This window comes from Nelumbo nucifera, chromosome 1 (assembly GCF_055504915.1).
Source record: "Nelumbo nucifera cultivar China Antique chromosome 1, China Antique-T2T, whole genome shotgun sequence".
Lineage (NCBI taxonomy): Eukaryota > Viridiplantae > Streptophyta > Magnoliopsida > Proteales > Nelumbonaceae > Nelumbo > Nelumbo nucifera.
Window position 1 is genome coordinate 202,001,644 of NC_142649.1, and position 27,209 is coordinate 202,028,852.

A 27,209-nucleotide genomic window follows, 5' to 3' on the forward strand; every position below is an offset into this window, starting at 1 on the left:
TACCTAAACTAAATATAAATCTGTTGTCTGTGAGTAGTTTAACCAAGTCACTAAACTGTTGTGTAACTTTTTTTCCTTCCTACTGTGTTTTTCAGGATCTGGAGTCTCAGAAGGTGATTGGGAGTGGCCATGAGGCGAACGGAATATACCTGCTTGATACTCCGGGACAATGCACTGATCATCTTGGGAATGTTGCTCTTGGATCTGTCTCTTCAGAGTCTGTTAGTCGGATTATGTTGTGTTATTATCGTTTTGGTCATCTGTCTTTTTCTGCCTTGAGTCATCTATTCCCTGAACTGTTTAAGGGAATTAGTCTGTCCAGTCTACATTGTGAGTCTTGTGAATTGTCAAAGCATTGTAGAAGCAATTATCCTTTGAGCAATAAAAGATCTTTTGTTCCTTTTAATATTGTGCATTCTGATGTGTGGGGACCTTACCACTTACCCTCCATGGGTGGTCACAAATATTTTATCCTGTTTATTGATGACTTTTCACGGTTTACTTGGATATTCCTGATGAAATCCCGTGATGAAGTTCCAAGACTTGTAAAACAATTCCATGAATTTGTTCTAACCCAATTTCATACCAGGATTAAGATCTTCAGATCGGACAATGCAAAAGAATACTTTGAGAAAAACCTATCCTGCTATCTTTCTGACATGGGGGTTATTCATCAAAGCTCATGCGCTAGGACCCCAGAGCAGAATGGGGTTGCTGAGAGGAAAAACAAGCATATTGTTGAGGTTGCAAGAAGTATCTTATTTGCCTCACATGTTCCTACAAGGTTTTGGGGTGATGCTGTACTTACTGCTACCTACCTTATAAACCGCATGCCATCCAGGGTTTTGGGGTTTAAGTCTCCCTTCACTCTTCTTCATTCGGACAAGGATCTTTTTCCTGTTCCTATTCGTGTCTTTGGCTGCACCTGTTATGTACATGTTCCAAGTGTCCAAAGGCATAAATTTGAACCCAAAGCCAACAAGTGTATCTTCCTTGGTTATTCCCCCACACAGAAGGGTTACTGTTGTTTTGATCCAAAGACTGGCACTCGGTATGTCTCAATGGATGTCACCTTTGATGAGCTTTCCCCCTTTTATGGTTCCTCTCCAGAAGGACATTGTCCACAGGGGGAGAATTTGACACAGGTGTTTGCTCTTCCTCTTCCTGTCTCTGTTTAGTCTCTTGATGTGTCTGCCTCTCCTTCAAATGAATCAAGGGTGGATCAGTCGCTCCATTCTCCTCGTCCTATCCTCAATCCCAAGGTGTATCAAAGGCAAAGATCCAAAAATGAGCAGGTTGCTTCTCCTACAACACATGAGCCTCGTACACTTCCAGTTACAGATGAGACAACAGGTACAGTTTCAGCACCCTTGGAGTCATCCTTCCCTGACCTTGATATTCCCATTGCTGTTAGAAAAGGAAAACGGAAGTGCACTGCACACTGCATTTCCAAGCACCTTTCTTACAGTTTGCTTTCACCTTCATACTTTGCCTATCTCTTTTCTGTTGCTTCTCGTCCTATTCCCAGGTCTGTGTCAGAAGCTCTTAAGATTCCAGAATGGAGGGATGCTATGAGATCTGAAATCGATGCCCTACACAAGAATGACACATGGGAAGTGGTGGATTTGCCTGAAGGGAAGGAACCTGTTGGTTGCAAGTGGGTCTTTACTATCAAATACAGAGCTGATGGCACCATTGAAAGGTACAAGGCCAGACTGGTTGCAAAAGGCTATACATAGACATATGAGATTGATTATTTAGAGACTTTTGCACCTGTTGCCAAGATGACATTTGTGAGGGTTCTTCTACCTTTAGCTGCTCACTTTGACTGGCCCCTTTATCAATTGGATGTGAAGAATGCATTTCTGAATGGTGAGTTACATGAGGAGGTTTACATGTCTCTTCCTCCAGGGATGTATGGAACTGATATGAAAGGGAAGGTATGCAGGCTGAAAAAATCTCTTTATGGACTAAAACAGTCCCCTAGAGCATGGTTTGAGAGATTTAGAACAACAATTGTTAACTTTGGTTATGTGCAAACACAGTCCGATCGTACTCTTTTTGTGAAGAGGAGTGGACCTCTGGCAGTATACCTCATTGTGTATGTAGATGATATTGTAGTGACTGGTAATGATGCTTCAGGAATTCATGATCTAAAATCTTTCCTCCATACAGAGTTTGAGATTAAAGATTTGGGGGATTGAGATACTTTCTTGGCATAGAAGTGGCTTGATCCAATGACGGGATTCTTATCTCCCAAAGGAAGTATGTTCTTGACTTACTCTCTGAAACTGGAAAGATGGGTGCTAGACCAGTTACTCTCTGAAACTGTAATGGGCCTTATTCTGGGTCCATTCTGTCATTATTAAGTTCTGTGTAAATTGTTGCCCAACTAAAGGCCTCCTTGTAATTATTCAAATATTTCTAATAAAACAGTGTTAGGGGGACTGAGAGAGAGTGAGTTCGAAATCCTCTTCTCAGACCCTCATTGCCGAACCCTCAACTCTCTTCTCTTCAGTTTTCTTCAACCACCATACACAAACTTTGAAGCTGGGAAACAGATTGCTGCTGAGCTGGAATCTAAAAGAATAAGAACTGAAGAATTAATTGGGTAGAAGTGAAGGGAGAAAGCTTATGGAATCAAATTGCCAATTGTTTTGGGACTTAGAGATTGGGAATGGAATCTTTAGGGAGTTTGCAAGGAGTTGGGGATTGGAAATGGAAATGATATCCCAAAAGAGGGAGGTGGAAGTGTGAGGAAAAGCTAAGAGAGAGACGAAGAAAAAGAAGTAAAAACAGAATGAGGTGGACGAGTTAAAATGCGGCATCGTTTATGAGAAAGGTAAAAATAAAGGACAAAAGAAGAGGCCGTAGGTAAGGAGGTTTTAAAACCTAAGGGTGAATTCAGAAGTAGGAGATGAAGATCATTAGCTGGACTTTTAGGAGATTGGGTAGTCCAGAAAGAGGCAATCAATAGAAAGACCTTTTGAATAAGGGAAAAACTTGACACAATGATGATTGAAGAGTCAAAGCTGTTTGAGGTAGAAAGTAGTTGTGTGTAGAGCTTTCGGTCTTCTAGAAATATTAACTGAGATATGGCACTCACGTTTGGTGGAATCATCACTTTGTGGAATAATGAAACTTGTACTTGTGGGGAAGAATTGATTGGAAGATTCAAAATACTAGTGAAATTAAAAAGAATAGAGGATGGTTATAAATGGGTGCTAACAAACCTTTATATTCCTAACTTACAAAGAAGGGAACTTTAGCAAGTGCCATGCTCCATAATGGGAGGGTCTGTGGAAGTTAGGTGGTGACTTCAATTTAATGTGATTCTAAAATGGAATCAACAACCCAAATCAATCTATGTACACTAGAATGAAGAAGTTCAATTACTTAAACATTGAGTATGCTCTTAGGGAACCTCCTATTCTCCAGGTCATCTCAACAATTATCAATAATTAAAAGAATCCCATGGAGCATGTTTCTTGGTTTCAGAGCTTGTAATCCTTCCATATGTTCTTTTGAGTTTTGTTTTAAATTTGGATGGTTTTCATATTTTGCCAGAAAGCAAGGAGTCTAGTCAATTATCACTATCACCTTGAAGTATTTGTTGCATCTTTTTTTCATTTGCTGCATTTATTTTTCTTGTATGCACGTGCACATGGATTTTTTAGGGACTGCCGTTTCTTTTGCAGGTTTCTGTTCTTATAATATATTTTGGATACTATTTGATTTACTCTTTGAAGTTCACTTATTCTAATTGCTGTAGTTTTAAAATTCTGAATTTTATTTTATCAATGAAATTTAGTATTTAGATAATTTTCTTTCTGTAAATGTCTACCAGTTTAGCTCGGCAATGTGCTCAACTTTGGGTAAAGACGCGAGAGTCCCTTGGGCACCCTCTAGGCATTATATCTGAACCCAGTTATGTTGCTTGTCCTAAAGACGATCTTGAGAAGGCTCTGAGAAAGGTCAGCTGCTGTGCAACTTTGTTTTCTTTATCCATATATTAGCCTTCTGGTATGGTTGTCAATACTGAATCTAGTTGAATCACTTACTATCATTTGTTTTAAATAATAGTAGCATTCTTATGTAATTTAGAATTAACATTCTTGAACTCTTACATAATCTCCATTGTTATCAAAACCAGATTGGGATGCAAATGGATCAGGTCAAATTGGATATGCCTAGACCTAATTTTAATTCATAAGACATTAATATTCAAATTTGAGTTGAATCTTATATGCTAGATCTGGATTGAACTTTAGTTGGGTTTGGTTATTGAATACTATTAATTTGTTCTTCTAAAGATGTTCAGAATATTATATGTTTTTGATAAAATGAACTGATAAATACTTTGATAATGAATTATCATAAATTAAATGGCTTGAAAATAACTCATGTGAGTCTTGAACCTATGACTCTTTTACCTAAAATACAGCATTTGAACCAACTCTACTGAAAGATAATTATTAACATTATATAGATATCTTTACTATATAATGCCAATACTTGCCTTGGCTGATGTCCATACTACCATGCAAGAAATCTAAACCATTTATCTCTCTCTCTCTCTCCCTTTCTCCCCCCTCTCTCCATGCTCTACTCCCTCTCTTCCTCCTCTTTTTTTTTTTGGATAGATAACAGAGATTTTTATTAAAATATAATAATGGAAAAGGTACAAAAGGAGGGGTAAAAATTCTTAACCCTCCCAAGAAAGCAACTCAGATTACAATGCTGCCCAGAAGAAATTAACTCTTCCCACCCCTTGTTTGGCCAGTGAATCTGCCAGGGAGTTGGCGCACCTCTCTTCCTCCTCTTTCAGACACATTTTTCTTGTGCCACTCAATTAGTAAGAATAAATGGAGATGTTTAAATGTTATCGGATCTTATTGGATCAGATTGAGATAGATCCATAGATTATAAACGGATTTAGTTCAGATTGCTTTAATTGGATTGAATTTGAATTTGAATTCAGACAGATGGATACCAGTTGTATCCCTAATTGGAGTTGTTGATTTGATGATTATGATCAACATATCCAATTACCTCACAATTGTTTCCATTTGATTTTGGAGAAGCTAATGAAATTTCTCAAATATTTCAATGAAACTTAGTATTTACTTGTTATATATTTCCATTCCGGTTGAAAATTTCAGTGTTTTATTGAATCTTTTGGAAATATTAGGGAATGGGGGTGATTCTGCCACCCGAAGAAATGCAGTTCTTTTTCCACCCAGCTATCTTTGAGAATCTCTCTACAACTATCCCAAGAGGAGACTATTGCAAAACATTTTGTTTGGCCTTTTTTACAAATCATTGATGGCCAATGTTGTGTAGCTAAAATCTGATGAATAATGTACAGTGTTGGTTCAAGTGGCTAGGTCATTTAATGGAGTTGGAGTTTTTGTAACCAACGAAGTTAGCACTTCATAAGTTACGTTCATTTAATAGGAGAGGTTTTGTATTTAGTTGGAAGACTTTTATGGGAGTAGAGTGCAGTAAACTGTAAAGCAGAGTTTTTTTTTTAAATGGAAAACAGTTTGATGGCTTTTAAAGAGGCAAACAATGGGGCGCTTCTTCCTAGGGACAATGAGATTTTTTTGAGAGACGAAGTTAAAAATGGGATAAGGGTTAAACAGGTGTCTTCTATTGGTGATAAAAATGGGCCAGATGGGCTTGTTAGCCTAAAGAGCTAGTTAGGGCTGGATGGGCAAGACAGCTCAAAAGATACTGGGCCCAAGTTGGCCTGTTTTCCTGATGGGCCTCTTAGCCATGTGTTGCTAAAGAACAGGGAGATTATGGACAGCAACTTACGTCTATCTTTGTCCCTGGTAAGTTTTAAACAAGCTCCTTTCACGATTCATCCAAGACAGCGAAGAAGTGTGGCTGGAGCTGTTTCGGGTGAAAGATGTTGGGGAAAGGTTAGCAAGTTCAAATGATTGAAGGCAAAGAATTCAGTGAGCTTTAAAAGTCAAGCTTCAAAACTTCCTTGGAATGTTGGGAAGTCGAAGAAAGAGGTTTGGGAGTGGGTGACTACAAGGTTTATCCGTTCTGATGAGGTGAGTTCGCCAATAGGTATAAGAAGCTCAAAGTCTGAATTAGGATTAGACAAGTGTTCGAGTGAATTCCAAGTGCCTCTTTTGGATCCATGAAAAAGTTTTTTAAAGCGTGGTCTCGGAACAGGGGAGAATCACAGGGACTCAATGACAGTTAATACCTCAGATCTTGCAGGATTTGAAGGGGATGGTGCAAATGGTCTTGACAGTGTGTCGAAGAGCAATGTAAGCCCAAGAACGCCTGACAGTAGGGAGTTTGATCAGATGTCCAGGAGAGAAACAATTGTAGCGAAATAGGATACGATGTATTAGGAGGAAGGCGGAAGAAAATTGGTGGTAGTGGGTAAATTAGGGATGGATCTGGGCAGGAGAAGGAGTGGAGGAACCTTGGAGTTTCCTGTTAATGACACGCTTAAGACAGGGGAGCTCAGGAAATCCAAAGGGTTCGAAAACAAGCAGCTGGTTCATGTGACCAAAGTTTTTCCCAGTCCCAAGGAAGGGCTGGTAGGGAACGGCCCTTGTGACAGATTCAAGAGAATCTATAAAAGAAAAGGAGTTAGACAAGGCTTTTCCTATGGAGTTAGACCCGACTAACACAATACATGTTTCTTTTCCATCCTCTCAAAAAGATGAGGATTCCTCAAGGGAGAAGTCGGAAAGAAATGATTTAGAGGTCATTAATGAGAAGATCGGGAAGGAGAATATAATTAAAAAGGAGGATAATGAAAAGGTGGAAGAGGAGGGAGAGGGGAAGGATGAAAGAATGGAAGTGGAGGATAACAAAGTAGCCGCAAATTTACAGCCAGAGGAACAAAATGATAGGAAAGGGGGGGAGGGGGAGGAAATTAAGGGGAGGTGGTTTCGAAGAATCTTCTAAGGAAGGTATCCCCGAGAAGGAAAAAGTGGGCATCGATAGACTAGTGGGCAGACAGGTGGAAATTGGGAAATCTCTTGGATTATTCTTCTTGGGATGGGGGGGGGAAGTGGTGGTCAGGAAAGTAATTGAACAGTTTGAAAGAAACCGAAGGGAAGAGCTGAACAACTCGATGGGTGTGGGGGAAGGGGGTGAGGCCTGGGAGGAAGGTGAAGGGGAGAGAAAGGAATAGTGGATGAAGAATAATGGGTTGCCCGCTAAGTAGCAGTTGGGGAAGGAGGTTCTGTTTGAGGATGTAAAAGGCTCGGGTCTGATGGGGGGAGGAGGGAGTTCTCTTCTGCTTTGCTGCCTTCAAGCTGCAGTACATCTTCTCAGAGGTTCAAGTTGTGGGTGAAAGGGGAGCGGGATTGCGTAGCTGTGGTTGTTTTGTTTTTGGATCCTAGATTTTGTTCATATGTTAATGCCAAAGTTTCAAATTTTGGGTTTTGTTTTATGTTTCTTTTGGGGTGTTTGGTTTAGTGAGAGTTTTGTGTGGTTGATGTGATGGATTTGGGTGTAAAGTTTTCAAAGAAAGTGTTTGGGAGATTGTCGGTCCTTAGTTCTGTTTGGAGGTGTTCCCTCAATACCTCTCTAGGTTGTCATCACCTTTTCTTTTTAATGAATTTTCCTTTTACTATAAAAAAAGAAGAGTTTGATAATGGCTTTTGTTCATCCGTACAATGGTCAGAATCTTTTTATTGCTCATCTAATGGATGGTGCCAACAAATTGAGGATGTCTTCTTCATGTGTACAAAGAGAAGGCTTGGGACCTTCAATTATTTTCAAACCCTCATCCTAGGGCATGAGCTTGGTAAGTGGCTCAACAACCAACTCGAAGATAAGTTCTGAAAAGGATCCTGGCTTTATTCCAATTCCTTTACTGTATTGACTGTGTTCTGGTCCCCAACTGAAACTCTTGAACCAGTGTTATTTGCCATTTCCTCATAATTAAAGTCTATGCTATGATATTGCATTGTTCACAATGTTGAAATGTTCTTTAAATGCTTCCTCTTATAAAGTTCCTTTTAATTTGGATCTCTTACATTTGGAATTTGTTTGAAATATGTTGATATATCAGCTGTTGCCACTTCTTCAGTTATTCTTGTTTCCTTCTAAAGTTCCAAAGCTTGGCCGCAAAGATATCTATGAAACTTATATACAATATATGTATTTATTATTTTAATTTATTAGCGAATAATGTGTTTTTGTTTTTTTCTATGTCAAACATGAGAAAGTGCACTTTGATAATTGATATAGTCTCATATTCAATTTGCTAGTTGCTATACTAATAGGACTCCGGATCTCCTGCCCACAAGAACACTGCCCACGCCTACCCACAATACACTACCCCCGTGAATTGGGAACATCTCCCCCTGCATAATACTATGCAGAGGATGAGATGTTCTCCATGTGTGGCTGCGAAAAATGTAGGCAGAGTTCTTGTGGGCAGGAGATCCGGAATCTACTAATAGTTGTAAATATGCAGGATAAATGATGTGTATGTTTATTATTTCTATTTGGAAGAGGTAGTACATGCTCATTGTTAATGCTACAGGTGCCAGAGGTTCCTAGGTCATTCATTCTTGAAATTGGAACAGAAGAAATGCCACCTCAAGATGTAGTTGATGCAAGCCAACAGGTGTGTATTTCACTTTTAAATGAGGCCAAGGTGCTTGTTTTCATCAACTGATAATGCTTTAGAGATCTCTGAAGTTATTATTTGGTGACAATAATTATTTGTTATTGTAGCTTAAAGATTTAATCATACAGTTACTTGAGAAGCAAAGGTTGAATCATGGTGAAGTATTCACATATGGAACGCCACGCAGAATAGTGGTATTTCTTCTTACGTGTCCACACTTTAAGTTCTTTTATCTTCATATTCTCATGTCAATTGTTAGACAGTTTTGTATGCCCTTAGCTTCAATCAAAATGATGTACTTTATGAGTTTATTGTAAATGAATAAAAATACATATTTGATTCATGTTCCCTTGGTATGTTTCTGTGTAATACCCTTAAACTGGACACTTAATGAGACTCGTGTTAGTTTAGAATGTTCACAGCCAGTGGGTCGGTCTGAGGAGACCTATCCTGACAAGGCTGACATTGTGGTGCCACCGAGTCGGTTGGGGTGGCCTGTCTCAGCTGCTAGGGTGAGACCTTAGGCACATACAGTGTAGGATTAATTGAATCTTTGAACTGGACCAGATTTCCAGTATTGCCCTGGACCTTGGAGATTGATGGGCAAAACTGGAAAGTTACACCCGACCCCTAGACTCGATTATGATACTGCATTAGGTGTCGGATTGGGCTATCTTTGATGTACCAATCAGTGAGATCCTTAGCGGGGGTTAAAACCTGGGTATGTTGGGATAGTCCGAGAATTCATCTGAGTGGGTGATCATAGTGACAGGATCAGCCCCTTTGTCGGACAAAGGTAATGATCGGGGATGCACTCTCACTGATGGAAACCAAGACTGCCGGCAGTCGATTTCAACCGTTGAGATTTGTTTTGCAAAATATATTTTATATAAGATATAAAAGTATATATGGTTTCTAAAATGTTTGCAAGAAGGTTTTAATTCTCGGGATCCATATGAGTGGAGAGTGCAACACTGTTCCTTGCAGCCGAGGGAGAGGTCCTCTCTTGTCGGGCAGTGTATGATCATTATGGGCTGAGAGGTTAAGTGTAAGACCATTGAGGATAACACCTGATGGGCTAATCTTGCATCTGTCCACAGTCCCTGGGTGTTACAAGGTGGCTTGGCCCAGAGACCACTTAGTGTAAGTGTTGGGCCCATAGAGCCCATTTGATGGGTTTCAGGGGGTACACTGTCTTCAGCAGTGCATTCGGCCAGGCCTTGTAACAAAGGCTGGGCTGAACCCATGTGGCTGATGTGTAGATCAATGCTTGGGTCCCACGCCATACAAGGAAGCCCAACTGGGCAGCAGTTTGGAAGGCTTTTTGAGTACATAACCTTAAATGGGCCTTAAGCCCATTTCGAACTGGGCTGATTTGATCAGTCATTTAAAGGGGGCGAATTCTGAAGTGGGTCAGCTAAAAGGATTGGGCTTAGACCCTATCCACTCAGAGAGTCCAAGATCTAAATAAGATTTAGATCTGGAAACCTCCTAATTAGATTAGGAGACAGCTGATCTGATCTGCAGATAAGATAAGGATTATCCCTTATCACTAAGGGACTTATAACCCAAATATGATTTGGATTAGCAACTCCTAATCTGATTAGGAGCTGAACCCTTTAAGATTATAAAAGGGGAAGGGGGCGGCAGCCTTGAACAACACAACAACATCAATAGCATTCTTCTCTTTGAAAAAGAGAGATTGAGAGATTTCCTACATACTGCGAATTCTCTCCTGCCGCCACCTTCCTGCCATTGCCATTCCTTCAGTTCGATCTCCAGTTCTTGGAAGCAATCAAGATTTGATCTTGATCTCAATCTTTTGGGAAAAGATTGGTTGGAGCTGTACTCACAAGCCGTCCAGTTGATTCTTGCGAAGGGTCAAGTTCTTTTGAAGAACATTGCTGATTCTGCTCCATCCTTCACTGCGCCATCTTCAGTGGGAGCAGATTTTGGATCCTTCCTTGGGCGTGAACACCTCCATTGGGAGATAGTATTTCTCCGTATCAGGTATAATCCTCTCCCACTCCTTTTGGTTCAGATCTGGTTCAGTTTATGGTTCAAGATTGATCCTTGAAAATATGATTTTCTAAATAGGGAATACGATTCCCAGTTGAAGGGAGAGATAAAATTTTTGAAATTCGCCCCTTATTCCGCAATCTTTGGGCGTCCATAGGATGGATCTCTCATCCCCTTCATCAACATCTTTTACAAGTTTATGCATGTCAGTGATCTTTTTTGCATGTGGAGATTAGTGTACTAGGGAATTGCTGATGACTCAACTCATCTGAATTCAACTATGTGAATCCTATCCTGCCATTGTGCTCTATCATTAGCCTTGTTTTGTGTCAAAATATCAAGTCCTTAGATAATTTCTTCCCACTTCAATTAGTACTTTATTTGGTCTTCACCTTGCTCTGTTATAGACTTCTTAGACCAAGTTATTTCTTATCATAGGTGCAGTCATTGGTCATCTATGCACATGACCAAACCATCTTGGTTGACTTCCCCTCATCTTGTCACTAATTGGAGTTACTCCTATGACCTTTTTAATGCGTTTGTTTTTTATGATGTCATTTCTAGTCTTGTCAGTGATCAATCTCAATATCTTCTTCTCATCTACTCTTTTTTTTTAACATGTTTCTTGATTGCCTAGCACTTTTGCATATAGAATTGCTGGTCTTGTACCTTTTAGTTTATCCCTCATCAGATTTAGTTTTTTCTCTATTCTCTCTCTCCCTTTACAAAAACGAGCCAATCTCCAAGTTTCTCCCTAGTCCAATACTTCCTTTATCTTTAAGTTGGGACTTTGGCTTTTGTAGGGGATTAAGGGATGATGAGCTGGTTTGTGTTTCTGAGTTACTTCTTTTACTCGAATCGGTTTGTTTGGTTTGGACCCCACTAAATCTGATCAAAGAGTTTGGACCCCCCTTCCAAAAGGAGCCTTCACTTGTGCTTACTTTCTAAAATCCCTCTTGACCAACCCTAACCCTCGGGTGTTCCCTGTTAAAGAAGTTTGGATAAGACCTATTCCCCCCAAAATTGCTGTTTTCTGTTGGGAAGTTTTCTACAGGAAAATCAATACTTTGGAAAACTTGCAAAAGAAGAGACCTCTATGCCTTTCCCCTAATTGGTGTTTCCTATGCAAGGCCCAGAATGAGAACTGTTTCCATCTACTGATTTCTTGCTCCTTTGCTACAGCCTTATGGAGTTGGAGCTTTAGTTTATTTGGGTGTAGGTGGAACCTGCCGGCTGCCATCTGATGTATGTTGTTTATTCCATCTACCTTTGGGTGGCACACAAGAAGAGGTAAAATCATGTGGAATTGTACCGGGGCAGCTATAATATGGACTGTTTGGGAGGAAAGGAATGCTAGAACATTCCTAGAGAAGGAAAGAAGCTTGGCTGAAGTGAAGGACTGTATCTTAACTAGTGTAATCCATTGGTTGAAGACCTTGCCCCTGTTTTCTGAATTCTCTTTTGATGATCTTTGGAGAAACTGGCTAGAAGTGGCTAACACTTCCACTAGAAAGAATAGAAACGTGGTAGAGTGGGAACCTCCCCCAGAAGGTGTCATTAAATTGAACTTTGATGGGAGCAGACAAGGTAATCCTGGGCCTTCGGGAGTAGGGGGTGTGCTAAGGAATAAGGACAACAACATCATCTCATTATTCTCAGGACCGGTGGGAGTGGGAGACTCTACAAGAGCTGAGTTACTAGCTGCTGTTCAAGGGATTCAGGTTGCTAACTGAAGAAAACTGAAGAAAACAGACCTTGAGAGTTCGACAATGAGGGTTTTGAGAGTGAGAGTTTCGAACCTTACTCCCTCTCAGCACCCTAACACTATTTTATTAAGATATATTTGAATAATTACAAGGAGGCCCTTAGTTGGGCAAGAAATTACAAAGAACATAACATAGAAAGGATGGGCCCGGAATAAGGCCCATTACAGAAAAGAACATAAACAGTAAGAAAGAATAAACAGCCTATGGGCCATTCGGCCCATCTTCTCTACACTCCCCCTCAAGCTGAGCATAAATGTCAATCATGCCAAGCTTGCTAGTATCATGCTGAAGTTTTGCCTTGGGAATGCCTTTGGTGAGAAAATCTTCCAACTATCCTTCAGATGTGATGAAAGGAAGACATACTTCACCCGAAGAGACCCTTTCTCTAATGAAATGTCGATCAACTTCAATATGCTTAGTTTTATCATGCTGTACTGGATTGTGAGCAGTGTTGATGGCAGCCTGATTATCACAGTACAACATCATTGGCTTGTCATGCTCAACCCCAAGTTCCTTCATCAATGATTTTAGCCATAATAGTTCAGAAACTCCATGTGCCATGGCCCTGTATTCTGCTTTAGCTGAAGACCGAGCAACAACCGATTGTTTCTTGCTTCTCCAAGAAACAACATTACCAGCCACCAAGCTGCAATACCCAGAAGTAGATCTTCTGTCATCAATGTTTCCCGCCCAGTCAGCATCGGTGTAGGCTTCAAGTTTCATATGACCATGCTTGGCAAACAGAATACCCTTTCCTGGGGAGCCCTTCAAATAACATAGGATTCTCTCTGTAGCTGCCATATGAGTGTCTCGGGGAGCATGCATGAATTGGCTAATGCAACTAACTGCATATGCAATATCTGGCCGAGTCATGCATAGGTACAAAAGTTTCCAAGAAGTCTCTAAAAGATTCCTTTGTCTTTTAACAATGTCCCTTCTGAGGCTAAGAGTTTGACTCATATCAATAGGAGTAGCAACTGGTCTAGCACTCATCTTTCCAGTTTCAGAGAGTAAGTCAAGAACATACTTCCTTTGGGAGATAAGAATCCCGTCATTGGATCGAGCCACTTCTATGCCAAGAAAGTATCTCAATTCCCCCAAATCTTTAATCTCAAACTCTGTATGGAGGAAAGATTTTAGATCATGAATTCCTGAGGCATCATTACCAGTCACTACAATATCATCTACATACACAATGAGGTATACTGCCAGAGGTCCACTCCTCTTCACAAAAAGAGTACGATCGGACTGTGTTTGCACATAACCAAAGTTAACAATTGTTGTTCTAAATCTCTCAAACCATGCTCTAGGGGACTGTTTTAGTCCATAAAGAGATTTTTTCAGCCTGCATACCTTCCCTTTCATATCAGTTCCATACATCCCTGGAGGAAGAGACATGTAAACCTCCTCATGTAACTCACCATTCAGAAATGCATTCTTCACATCCAATTGATAAAGGGGCCAGTCAAAGTGAGTAGCTGAAGATAGAAGAACCCTCACAAATGTCATCTTGGCAACAGGTGCAAAAGTCTCTAAATAATCAATCTCATATGTCTATGTATAGCCTTTTGCAACCAGTCTGGCCTTGTACCTTTCAATGGTGCCATCAGCTCTGTATTTGATAGTAAAGACCCACTTGCAACCAACAGGTTCCTTCCCTTCAGGCAAATCCACCACTTCCCATGTGTCATTCTTGTGTAGGGCATCGATTTCAGATCTCATAGCATCCCTCCATTCTGGAATCTTAAGAGCTTCTGACACAGACCTGGGAATAGGACGAGAAGCAACAGAAAAGAGATAGGCAAAGTATGAAGGTGAAAGCAAACTGTAAGAAAGGTGCTTGGAAATGCAGTGTGCAATGCACTTCCGTTTTCCTTTTCTAACAGCAATGGGAATATCAAGGTCAGGGAAGGATGACTCCAAGGGTGCTGAAACTGTACCTGTTGTCTCATTTGTAACTGGAAGTGTACGAGGCTCATGTGTTGTAGGAGAAGCAACCTGCTCATTTTTGGATCTTTGCCTTTGATACACCTTGGGATTGAGGATAGGACGAGGAGGTAAGGCTGGAAGGACACTGGGACAGGGAGAATGGAACGACTGATCCGCCCTTGATTCATTTGAAGGAGAAGCAGACTCATCAAAAGACTCAACTGGGACTGGAAGAGGAAGAGCAAACACCTGTGACAAATCCTCCCCCTGTGGACAATGTCCATCCGGAGAAGAACCATAAAAGGGAGAAATCTCATCAAAGGTGACATCCATTGAGACATACCGAGTGCCAGTTTTTGGATCAAAACAACAATAACCCTTCTGTATGGGGGAATAACCAAGGAAGATACACTTGTTGGCTTTGGGTTCAAATTTATGCCTTTGGACACTTGGAACATGTACATAACAGGTGCTGCCAAAGACACGAAGGGGAATAGGAAAAAGATCCTTGTCCGGATGAAGGAGATTGAAGGGAGACTTAAACCCTAAAACCCTGGATGGCATACGGTTTATAAGGTAGGTGGCTGTGAGAACGACATCACCCCAAAACCTTGTAGGAACATGTTAGGCAAATAAGATACTTTTTGAAACTTCAACAATATGACTTTTTTTCCTCTCAGCAACTCCATTCTGTTCTGGGGTCCTAACACAGGAACTTTGATGAATAACCCCCATGTCAGAGATAGCAGGATAGGTTCTTCTCAAAATATTCTTTTGCATTGTCAGATCTGAAAATTTTAATCCTGGTATGAAATTGGGTTAGAACAAATTCATGGAATTGTCTTACAAGTCTTGGAACTTCATCACGGGATTTCATCAGGAATATCCAAGTGAACTGAGAAAAGTCATCAAAAACAATATAAAATATTTGTAGCCACCCATGGAGGGTAAGTGGTAAGGCCCCCACACATCAGAGTGCACAATATTAAAAGGAAAAGAAGATCTTTTATTGCTCAAAGGATAATTGTTTCTACAATGCTTTGATAACTCACAAGACTCAAATGAAGACTGGACAAACTAATTCCCTTAAACAGTTCAGGGAATAGATGACTCAAGGCAGAAAAAGACAGATGACCCAAACGACGATGACACAATTTAATCCGATTAATAGACTCTGAAGAAACATACCCGAAAGCAACATTCCCCGGATGATCAATGCATTGTCTTGGAGTATCAAGCAGGTATATTCCGTTTGCCTCTTGGCCACTCCCAATCACCTTCTGAGACTCCAGATCCTGAAAAACACAGTAGGAAGGAAAGAAGGTTACACAACAGTTTAGTGATTTGGTTAAACTACTTACATACAGCAAATTTGTTTTTAGTCTAGGTACATGAAGGGCAGAAGGTAGGAACAAGGAATCTGTAGCCTTGATGGTTCCCTTCCCAGAAATAGGGGCAAGTGAACCATCAGCTAAAGTGATTTTATCACGTCCAGGAAGCAAGTCATATGAAACAAACAACGTAGAAAGGTTGGTCATATGATCAGAAGCACCTGAGTCAATAATCCACGGAATCTTAGGATTACCTGAAGTGGTTGCATGATTGGCAGAAGCCCTTATACCTGAATGAGCAAATGCAGGAGAAGCTGAATTTCCTGAAGGGTTGGAAGAAGAAGTCACATCCTCTAGATGACTGATCATTTTCCCAAACTTTTCATATTCTACTTTCATGGCTGCCAACTGTACACAAGCAGGCATCTCTTCAGTATAGTACTTATCACTATTTTGCCCAGCAACCACATTTGCACTTCCTATCCTTTTACTATCATATTTTTTCTGAAACCGAAATGGAACAAGATCAGGATGTAATTTCCAACACTTGTCTTTGGTGTGCTTCAGCTTCTTGCAGTACTCACATACAACTTCTTTCTTTCCTGAGCAACTAGATGTTCTAACAACACCTTTGGGTTTAACCCCCATATTCGCAAAGTGATCACTAATACCTGCCCCTGGAACCTGAACAACCCTTCTGCTCTCTTCACTGCTCACCAAAGCATAAGCTTGTGACAATGAGACGGTCTCCTTGGAAAGAATATTCTGTTTTGTGATATCATATTCTAGGTTTAGTCCGGTTAAGAACTCAAACGCCCTGTTCCTTTCAACTAGTTTTCTATAAGTCTCTGCATCATTGGTGGTGTCCCAAGTTACTGAAGGAATGAGAGATCCATCATATGGACACCCAAATCTTGCGGAAAAAGGGGGCGAATTTCAAAAGCTTTTCTCTCCCTTCAACAGGGAATCACATGCCCTATTTAGAAAATCATATTATCAAGGATCAATCTTGAACCATAAATTGAACCAGATCTGAACCAAAAGTAGGAGAAAAGTATACCTGATACAGAGAAATATTATCTCTCAATGAAGGTGTTCACGCCCAAGGAAGGATCCAAAGACTGCTCCCACTGAAGATGGTGCAGTGTAGGATGGAGCAGAATCAACAGTGTTCTTCTCCAAGAACTCTGTCTTTCGCAAGAAACAGCAGGATGGCACGTGAGCACAGTTTCCTATTAATCCTTTCACAAAGAATTGATGCCAAGATCGAATCTTGACTTCTCCCACAACTGGAGATCGAACTGGCAAACTAGGCGGCAAGAACAGGGAGGCGGCAAGAAAGAATTCTGCAGGGTTGCTTAATTCTTCCTTCTGTGATTTCAGCACTAAAGAGAATGTGAATATGTGTCTTTTAAAGGCTGCCACCCCTTCCTTTTGTAATCCTAAAAGATCAGCTCCTAATCTAATTAGGAGTTCCTGATCCAAATCATATTTGGATTAGACATCCTTTCAGCCTTCTCCTAATCTCATTAGGAGGTTTCTAGATCTGAATCACATTCAGATCTGGACTCTCTGAGTGGATAGGGTTGAAACCCTATCCCTATCTGCTGATCCATCTCAGAATTCGCCCATATTTAACTTATTAAATTAGTCTAGTTCGAAATGGGCTTTAGGCCCATTAAGCTTATGTGCTCACTTAGTCTTCCTATCTGCTGCCCAGTTGGGCTTCCTTGCCACAGAGACTTCAGGGTTGAGAAGTATACAGCTAAAGGTTTCTCCCCTTGCCTTAAATTCTTCACATCACTTCTCAATTTATAGGCTCTAGCCACATTTAGTTTTTGGGAATAGGTTTCTGCAACACTGTCCCAAATTTCCTTTGCTGAATTCATCCATAGGTAGTGTTGGCTAATTTGTGGCTGCATTGAGTTCACAAGCCACCCAATGACAGTGTAATTTTCTTGCATCCACTTCTCGTAGAATGGATCATTTTCTGGGGGAGCCTTCTTGCTCCCGGAAATAAACCCCCACTTTTTTCTACTACATATATAAATCTTTACCAATTGTGACAATGCCAGATAATTAGTTCTATCTAGTTTAACTGTGGTCACAATCATTAAAGAATCACTTGGAGTCCCCTGAACCGGTCCATATTCAGCACCATTATTGTTTTCAAATTCTGAGGAGTTCATCATGTAAACACTTCAAATATTATTTCAGATGACTTCTACAAGTGTACCGAATGAGGATGAGCAAGGACTGAGTTCAACCAACCTCAAGACAGCAATACACAAGGCCAAATTACACCTGGAAGTTGTAAGAACCAAGACTAAAGTAGAACCTTGGTTCGGCCTTCAAGAAGTAATCAGAAAACTTCTGAGCAGTGTGCACTCAATTGAAGTTCCTTTTCTAATCAGGGACTTCAAGGTAATCAACAAAAAGTAGCCAAGAAGAGTAAATACCAGTCCGTATTGATGAAGAGGCCTTTTTACAAACACAGTGTGGGCAATAGAGAAGACCCCACTATCAAAGGTGAAAAAAGTCTCAAGAACAGTTTGTACAGGCCCCCAAAACACAGTAAAAAAGAAGCAACAATATGCAGCACTGAATCCAAGGATGTGTCGGCAGTTTTGACTGTCGAAAAAGGAGTGAAAACAACCGAGAAATCTCTGGGTTAAACCAGATTAAAAGGCAGCCGAATAGCTGTACAGAAACAACCCAGAAATTTTGGACACTTCAACAGTCCAAACACAGAAAAATAACCCAGAAATCTGAGCACAACTTACAATATTTAAGCTTCAAATCAGAAACCAAGCTGTTTCCCTTTTTTCTCTGATTCTTCCTGGCCACCGAACCACTTCTCCAAGAGATTTGAGTCTTGGGCACCTTCCAATGACCTCCAAGAATCAGGCAACACGAGCTGAAGCTTCCAGCCCTAGAATACTGAAGTTCAGGCCTGCTCTGATACCATGAAGAAAACTGAAGAAAACAGACCTTGAGAGTTCGGCAATGAGGGTTTTGAGAGAGAGTTTCGAACCTTACTCCCTCTCAGCACCCTAACACTATTTTATTAAGATAAATTTGAATAATTACAAGGAGGCCCTTAGTTGGGCAAGAAATTACGAAGAACATAACATGGAAAGGATGGGCTCGGAATAAGGCCCATTACAGAAAAGAACATAAACAGTAAGAAAGAATAAACAGCCTATGGGCCATTCGGCCCATCTTCTCTACACTAACCAGCTTGGGATGGAACATCTCCTAATTGAAGGAGATTCTTAGGTGGTAGTAGGGTGGCTGTTAAATGCGAACACTGCCATATGGGGATATAGAGATCTCCTCAAAAGAGTGAAGTGGCTGACTAGAATTATGAGAGTGGATGTTAAATGGGTAAGCAGGTCGGCAAACATTGTGGCTGATTCTTTGGCCAATCAAGGGGTATCCAAGGAAGGTCTTTTTTGGGCATCTTTATAACTTATTCTAGTAAGTAGGAAAAGCTGTATTTGAATATTCTGGAGAGGTAGCATCTCGTGCCTGTCCTTGGGATGCTTGTACTTCTTACCTTTGGTATCTAATAAAATTTATTCAATTATCAAAAAAAAAAAATCAAAATGATCAGCATATTATTTTATTTGGTTATCCTACTATTTGGTGTTTTAGGTGAATATTTATGTGGAGAAGATGGGCCGAATGGCCCATAGCCCATAGTTGTGTTTTAATTTTATGTTTATGCTCTGTTTTATTAATGGGCCTGCTAAGGACTTACTTGTAATTACTAAGGATTTACTTGTAATTTCTGATTATTAGTGATTATTCTTGAATGGAAAGGATTAGGGAAAGGAGAAGATGTACAGGCAGCTCTTCTCTTTCACCCTTTCTTCTCAATCGTTCCGTTTCTCTTCTTCTCTTCTTGCTGTCTCCTTTTGTTTCTTCTTCTTTTTAATCTGCTTTCTTATTTCTTTTGGGATTGTTTTTCTTCTTGGTATCCAAGCAGGTCTCATCTTTTCTTTTTCTTCTTTTTTTTTTAATCCCTTACACAGTGTGTATGGAGAACTGAATCAATAATTGATTGGAGAAGATATTCAGCCCAGTTGGTAGTGGTTTCTTGGAGAAAAGATGATACTCTGTTCACCTTTCTAACAGTTTTTTGGAATTTTCCCCCAAAATCCTAATCAACTGGAGATTTTTGATTGCGGGTTCCACAAGAGGTTTCACCTTGGCACGCAATGGTTGAAGGAGTCCTTGTTGATTACCTTGAAGATTGATCCAAGCATAGCTTAGTTGTGTGAAGCCTACAAGGAGCGGCTACTATTTCTCTATTTCTCCCGGGTACTGGGTAAGGCGCAGTTGTGCTAATAGGGAACTGTGAAGGTTGGTACTTGGTGTTTGTATTTTCTGTTTTCCTTATTTGTCATCTTAAAATTGCTTTTTTTTGTGGAAGATGGATGTTTCTGGAGTTGAAAATAAGTTGAGCTTAGAGTCTGGACAGGTTCTGGGAGCACCTGTAGACTCTTTATTGGCTGTCACCACAGTCAAGCTTGATGGGACTATGTAGCATGGTCACAATCAGTAAAGGTACATGTTTGTAGTAGAGGCAAGTGGGGATATATTTCTGGTAGCAAGAAAGCACCAAAGGATGATGACCCATCTTATGAGAAATGGTTGCAAGAAAATTACACTGTTATTGGGTGGTCAGTGAATTCGATGCAATCCCAAATTTGTCAGCACTATCTATGGATGAATTCTACTAAAGAAATATGGGATAGTGTTGCTAAAACCTATTCGCAAAAATTGAATGTGGCCAGGGCATATAAGTTAAGAAGTGATGTGAACAATCTGAGGCAGGGGAGAGACCTTTAGCAGTTTATTTCTCAATGCTGAAATCCTTGTGGCAAGAGATGGATCTCATGGAAACTTTTGTCTGGGAAAGTATAAACGATGTAGAAACATACAAGAAATTAGTTGAGAAGAATAGAGTCTTTGAATTCCTAACAAGGTTGAATCCGAAATTTGACTTTACCAAGAAGAATATCCTAGCTAAGGACAATGTATCCTTGTTTCAGGCTTATACCATGGTGAGCAATGAGGACAGTAGGAGGCTGGTTCAGGTTCAAGGGGTGAAACCTAAGGTGGCTGCAGGGAAGGAGGTTATATGTGAATATTGCAAGAAACCAAGACACACCAAGGAGGTTATATGGGAAGACTAGGAATGCCAATGCAGCCATAGTTTCAGATAACGACAGGAGTGCAACTTATGAGAAAGCCACTAGTGAGCAGTTAGTTGTTATGAAGGCGTAGTATGAGAAATATGGAAGGATGATCAATCATCTTGAGAGTGTATCTGTTAGCGTAAAGGGTATTTCTGTCTTTATGCTTATATTAAGGTTGCTGATCTGTAATATTATGTTAGAACCAGTGCTCCTTACTTAAATAAGGGCACATTTGTCTTTTCCATTTATTTTAATAATAAAAGCACATGTCTGGCCGAATGGGATTTATGTTCTTTGACTTCTAGTTCGGACCAGACTTTCTCCTTTTCTCTCTCTCTCTCTCTCTTCCACCTTTCTACATCTCTCTACGTGACTGATCTCAGACAAATAGAACTCCAAGGCAGGCCGAATCATAACATGGTATCAGAGCAACTCGAATCTGCCTAGATTTCTATTCTCTGCGCACCCAATCTAGGGTTTCTCTTGATTTTCCTGCATTCAACTGGAGATAAGGGAAAGGGCTGAAAAGGAGTGGTCGCCCTCTCCCCTTGGAGGTTTCTATGCCTCCAGTCGTGTCTTGTGTGGTCGGTTACTGTGGTTTCTAAGAAGCCCTCCCCTAATCGATGAAGAGAAGAGGGCCGATCTGTGTGGTGCAGTGGCTGTCTTGTGTGGTATTGACTACACAGAGACCTTCTCACCAGTTGCTAAGATAGGGTTAGTTCATGTTGTGATCTCTCTTGCGGCTATGTATGATTGGCCGCTATATCAGCTTGATATCAAGAATGCGTTTTTTTATGATGACTCTTACTCGAGGAGGTCTACATGGAGCAACCTCCAGGGTTTGTTGCTCTGGGGGAGGCTGCCAAGGTGTGCAGACTAAGGAAGGCTATATATGGGCTTAAACAGTCTCCTCGAGCATGGTTTGGTAGGTTCAGTGAGGTGGTAAAGAAGTTTGGTATGAAATAGTGCCAAGTTGATCATTTTGTATTCAGTCATGACTTTCCGGGAGGAAAAATACTGTTAGTGGTGTATGTAGATGATATTGTTATTACCGAGAATGATAACATGGGTATTGACAGGCTGAAGACTTATCTACAGGATCATTTTCAGACAAAGGATCTTGGTAAACTGAAATATTTCTTGGGAATAGAAGTAGCGAGATCTAAGTATGGTATTAATCTGTGCCAGAGGAAATATGTGCTTGATTTGCTGGTAGAAACAGGCTTGTTGGGTGCTAAACCAACTGAAACATCTATGGACACAAATACTAGGCTAAGCAGTGATATGGGTGAAGTGTTTGAAGACCCTGGCAGATACCGACGACTTGTAGGTAAACTGAACTACCTAACCATTACTTGGCCAGACATCTCATTTGCGGTTTGTGTGGTAACTCAGTTCATGTAGAAACCTCTGATTCCTCATTGGAATGCAGTTCTGAGAATTGTGAGGTATTTAAAAAGGGGCTTTGGGTCGCGGTTTGATATACAAAAGTGGCAGAAAACTTGAAATAGAAGGGTATTCTGATGCTGACTGGGCTGGTTCTATGTTTGATAGGTGGTCTACCACATGCTATTGCACTTTCCTGGGGGCTAACCTGGTGACTTGGAAAAGCAAGATGCACACAGTCGTGGCAAGAAGTAGTTCAGAAGCAGAATATAGGGCTATGACGCATGCTGCTTGTGAATTAGTGTGGCTAAGGAACCTTCTACAGGAAGTAGGGTACAACATCAATACTCCAATGAAACTCTATTGTGGCAATCAGGCTGCAGTTCATATTTCTTCTAATCCGGTGTTTCCTGAAAGAACCAAGCACATTGAGGTTGACTGTCACTTTGTGAGGGAGAAGGTGCTGAATGGAGAGCTAGACACTGCATACGTTAATATAGGAAACAAGTGGGCAGATTTATTTACAAAAGGGTTGAGTCGGGGAAGAGTGGACTACATATGTAACAAGCTGGGATTATATGATATATACTCACCAGCTTGATGGGGAGTGTTAGCGTAAGGGGTATTTCTTTCTTTATACTTATATTAAGGTTGTTGATCTGTTATATTATGCTAGAACTAGTGCTCTTTACTCAAATAAGGGCACATATGTCTTTTCCATTTATTTTAATAATAAAAGCACATGTCTGGCCGAATGGGAGTTATGTTCTTTGACTTCTAGTTTGAACCAGACTTTCTCCTTCTCTCTCTCTCTCTCTCTCTCTCTTTCTTCCACCTTTCTACATCTCTCTATGTGATTGATCTCAGACAAATAGAACTTCAAGGCAGGCCGAATCATAACAGTACTGCATTTGCTTATTCAGGTATACGTGCTACTGCCAACCATGCAACCATTTCAGGTATTCATAGGATCCCTTGGATTATATATTTTGGTGCTTCTGATCATTTGACCATATTTCTACCCTATTTAGTTCTTATGACTTACTTTCTTGCTGTGATAAGATTACCCTAGCCGATGGCTCTCTTGCTCCTATCTCTGGCAAGGGAGTCATCAAGGCAACTGACTCCCTTTCCCTTACTTCTGTCCTTCATGTCCTTAAGCTGCACACTAATTTGATGTCAATGAGCAACCTAACTAAATTCTTAAATTGCAGTATAACCTTTTTTTCCGTCGTATTGTGTTTTTCAGGACTTGAAGTCTCAGAAAGTGATTGGGAGTGGCTATGAGGCGAATGGAATATATCTGCTGGATACTCCTGGACAAAGCCAAGGACAACCTAAGAGAGTTGCTTTTGGGTCTACTTCTTCAGAGTCTTTTAGTTGTGTCATGTTATGTCATTTTCGTTTGGGTTATTTATCCTTTTCTGCTTTGAGTCATTTATTCCCAGAGTTGTTTAATGGAATTAACTCATCTAGTCTTCATTGTGAGTCATGTGAGTTATCAAAACATTGTAGAAGCACTTATCCTTTGAGTAATAAATAAGAGATCCACTTTTCCTTTTCATATTGTGCACTCTGATGTGCGGGGACTGTACCACTTGCAGTCAATGGGTGGTTACCGATATTTTATCTTGTTCATTGACGATTTTTCTTGACATACTCAGTTATTTTTTATGAGAACTCGTGAAGTTCCCAAACTTGTGAGACAATTCCATGAATTTGTTCTTACCCAATTTGATACAAGAATCAAGATATTTCGGTCCTATAAACCTCATTTCTTATCTCACTGACTTTTGGGGTTATCCACCAGAGCTTTTGTGTTTGTACTCCACAACAAAATGGAGTAGATGAGAGGAAGAATCGTCACATAGTTGAAGTTGCAAGGAGCATTTTATTTGCTTCACATGTTTCTACAAAGTTTTGGGGGGATGCTGTTCTCACAGCAACATACCTAATCAATCGTATGCCATCCAGAGTTTTGGGCTTTAAGTCTCCTTTTAATCTTCTTTATCCAAATAAGGAGCTTTTTTCTCTTCCCCTTCGGGTCTTTGGCTGCACATTCTATATCTATGTATGACTTGCCTTGACATTGCATATGCTGTTAGTTGCATTAGCCAGTTCATGCATGCCCCCAGAGACGCACATATGGCAGCAGCGGCGAGGATTTTATGTTACTTGAAGAGTACTCTAGGGAAAGGTATTCTTTTTGCTAAACATGGCCACATGAAACTGGAAGCCTATATAGATGCTGACTGGGCAGACAACATTGATGATAGGAGGTCGATTTTGGGGTACCATAGTATGGTGGCCGGTAACATTGTTTCTTGGAGAAGCAAGAATCAATCTGTGGTTGCTAGATCTTCAGCTGAGGGCTGAAGATAGAGCTATGGCTCATGGAGTTTTTGAGTTGCTTTGGCTTTGATCCTTGATGGAGGAATTGGGTGTTGAGTATGACACACCACTGATGCTGTATTGCGACAATCAGGCCACCATTAACATTGTCCACAATCCTGTACAACATGAAAGAACAAAGCACATTGATGTTTATAGGACTTTCATCAGAGAAAGAGTGGCTTCTGGAAAATTTTGTCTACCCTTCATTACATCTAAAGAACAGCTAGCTGATATTCTTACCAAAAGAGTCTCCAAGGCCAAGCTACAACATGATACAGGCAAGCTGGGCTTGATTGACATCTATGCTCAGCTTGAGGGGGAGTGTAGAGAAGATGGGCCGAATGGCCCATAGCCCACAATTGTGTTTTAATTTTATGTTTATGTTCTGTTTTGTTAATGGACCTGTTAACTTTAGTTTCTCTTATGTTTAATTAGCAAGCCGCCCCACTAAGCACTTACTTGTAATTACTAAGGATTTACATGTAATTTCTGATTGTTAGTGATTATTCTTTAATGAAAAGGATTAGGGAAAGGAGAAGATGTACGGGTAACTCTTCTCTTTCACCCTTTTTTCTCAATGATTCCTGATGCGGCACGATCCAGGCACTCCTAGCTGGCTGCTGACTGGCTCCTTGTTGGCAACGGACGACACCTGAGAAGATGAAAGGAAGGATTCCCGGGGAGTTTACCCGGTGGGAATACTCCGATGCTTAAGTTAGTATTGTGCACAGGAAGCAAAGGAAGAACGAAGGCTAAGAGTGTAGGTCGCGTTTTATCACTATATTCGAGAGATTAGAGGTCTCAAGAGAGAGTTTCCTTTCTGCCCTGAGGGCTTTTATAGGGGCGCTCTTATGAGATCGGGCATAACCGCCACCGGGCCCCTGCCACAGCCGTTACCTGCCAGGGCTGCGCAGGTGGCTGTTGGGACGTACCCCTTGCTCGGGTGAGTGACACGTCTCAAAAGCGACAGGCACGCCTCTGCCTGCTGAGGGACGTGGGTGTAGACTGTCGAAAGGACAGGGACTACGCTGTCAGTAAGGGATGTGGTGCAGTCTGATTTGTACGGCCTGTCAGATAGAAGCTTCCTGGCGAATGCTCGTGCGGCCCATTCGTGAGCTACTTTGCAGCGAGCTTGGAATACTTCAGGAGTACCCTTAGTAGAATTGGTCCTCGGGACGACTTGTCTGCTTGGGAGCTTGGGCGAGCTGGTTTTCTTAGCTCACAAGCTAAAGTTGCCTCGGAGTATCCCTCTAGAGGTAGCTCGCAGAACCCGGAGCTCGTGTTGTGGCGAGCTCCTCTTGTGCGCTACGATGTAACGAGCTACTTTATGGGCCCGCTACTTGGTCGTACCGAGCCACAATGCTGAGCTGTCGCTTACGCTGAGTCGGTGTCTGCGTGTCGCTTACGCTGAGTCGGTGCATTTGCAGAAATCAAGAGATCTTCTGACTTGACTTTTCGGATTCCGAGGACGTGCTGAGGTGGCCTTCAGCTCCGAACGTCGTGCGACTACGACTACCTTAAATATGGAAGACATGCCGCCAATCGCCTTCGGTTTTAAGAAGGCGTGCGGTCAGGGCGCCCGCGGACCGTTGGATCTGCTTTGATCCGGGCCGTCAATTTGAAAGGATGGAGACTATAAATAGGGGGCCCCCTCGGGCCCTATGTTCTCCCACGCCATCTTGCCGTCTTTGGATTCTGAGGTCGCGCACTTCACCTAGTCTACCCGAGTTCCTCAGTCTGCTCTATTCCGTCTACTCTGGTGAGTCCCAATCGCTGTCAGCCATGTCTGGGTACCCATACCATACCTATCACAGGGGCGATAGCCAGGACGATGATGCTCCCTCGAGCTCGGGAGGAGCCTGGGAGGAGATCCTGGAGGCTCGGGAGGCCTCTGGCGACATGGCGTCTACTTCTAGGGGGAGGGAGCCTAATACCTTTGGTTCTTCCTTAATGACAGCGGAGAGACTCATGTCTCTGATCCGCTACTTTCGCCTCCCTGGGGACCTGGTTTACAGCCTCCCTACCGACAACTTTCCTTGGAAGCATGGCCCCAATGACATAGTAATCTTTCAGGAACAACTCGAGGCTGGCTTGCGTCTCCCCCTGCACCCCTTGATAGTGGTGTTAAATCACTTCAACGTCACCATTGACCAGCTTCATCCCAACGCCATTCGAAACATGGTTGGGACTATATCCCTGTGTTACGAGTACTGCCTTCCTTTGGACCTTGATATTTTTGTCTCTATCCTTTGTATAAAGAACGCTGCTCCTGGGGTTCCTCTGGGGAGGCACTTTTATTACCTCTCTCCCCGCCGCGGCTATAAGGTCTTGTATGAGCTGCCGAATAAGATTCCCGCCTGGAAGCAGGATTACTTTGTGGTCCGTAACCCCAAGGGGTGGCCCTTCCCCACTGCTTGGAGGGGCGCCACTCAGGACCTCGAGGCCGAGTTGGACCTAGAGACTCGGAAAACGATGCTGTCCTGGGCGTCGGTAGGCTTCCTTTGCTCTGACTACATGACCGAGGAGAAGCTCGTGCAGGCAGGCTTGAGCCCGGGTAGGT

General features: G+C 41.5%; 1 protein-coding gene across 1 annotated transcript in view; it reads left to right on the plus strand.

Moving 5' to 3' along the window:
* The window catches only part of EDD1 (glycine-tRNA ligase), a 169,039-nt gene that overhangs the window by 31,845 nt on the left and 109,985 nt on the right, over positions 1-27,209 (plus strand). The window contains exons 12-14 of the mRNA XM_088895870.1: positions 3,848-3,974; positions 8,531-8,614; positions 8,725-8,811. Coding sequence (XP_088751996.1) covers positions 3,848-3,974; positions 8,531-8,614; positions 8,725-8,811 — 298 coding nt within the window. The remainder of the gene's footprint in view (positions 1-3,847; positions 3,975-8,530; positions 8,615-8,724; positions 8,812-27,209) is intronic.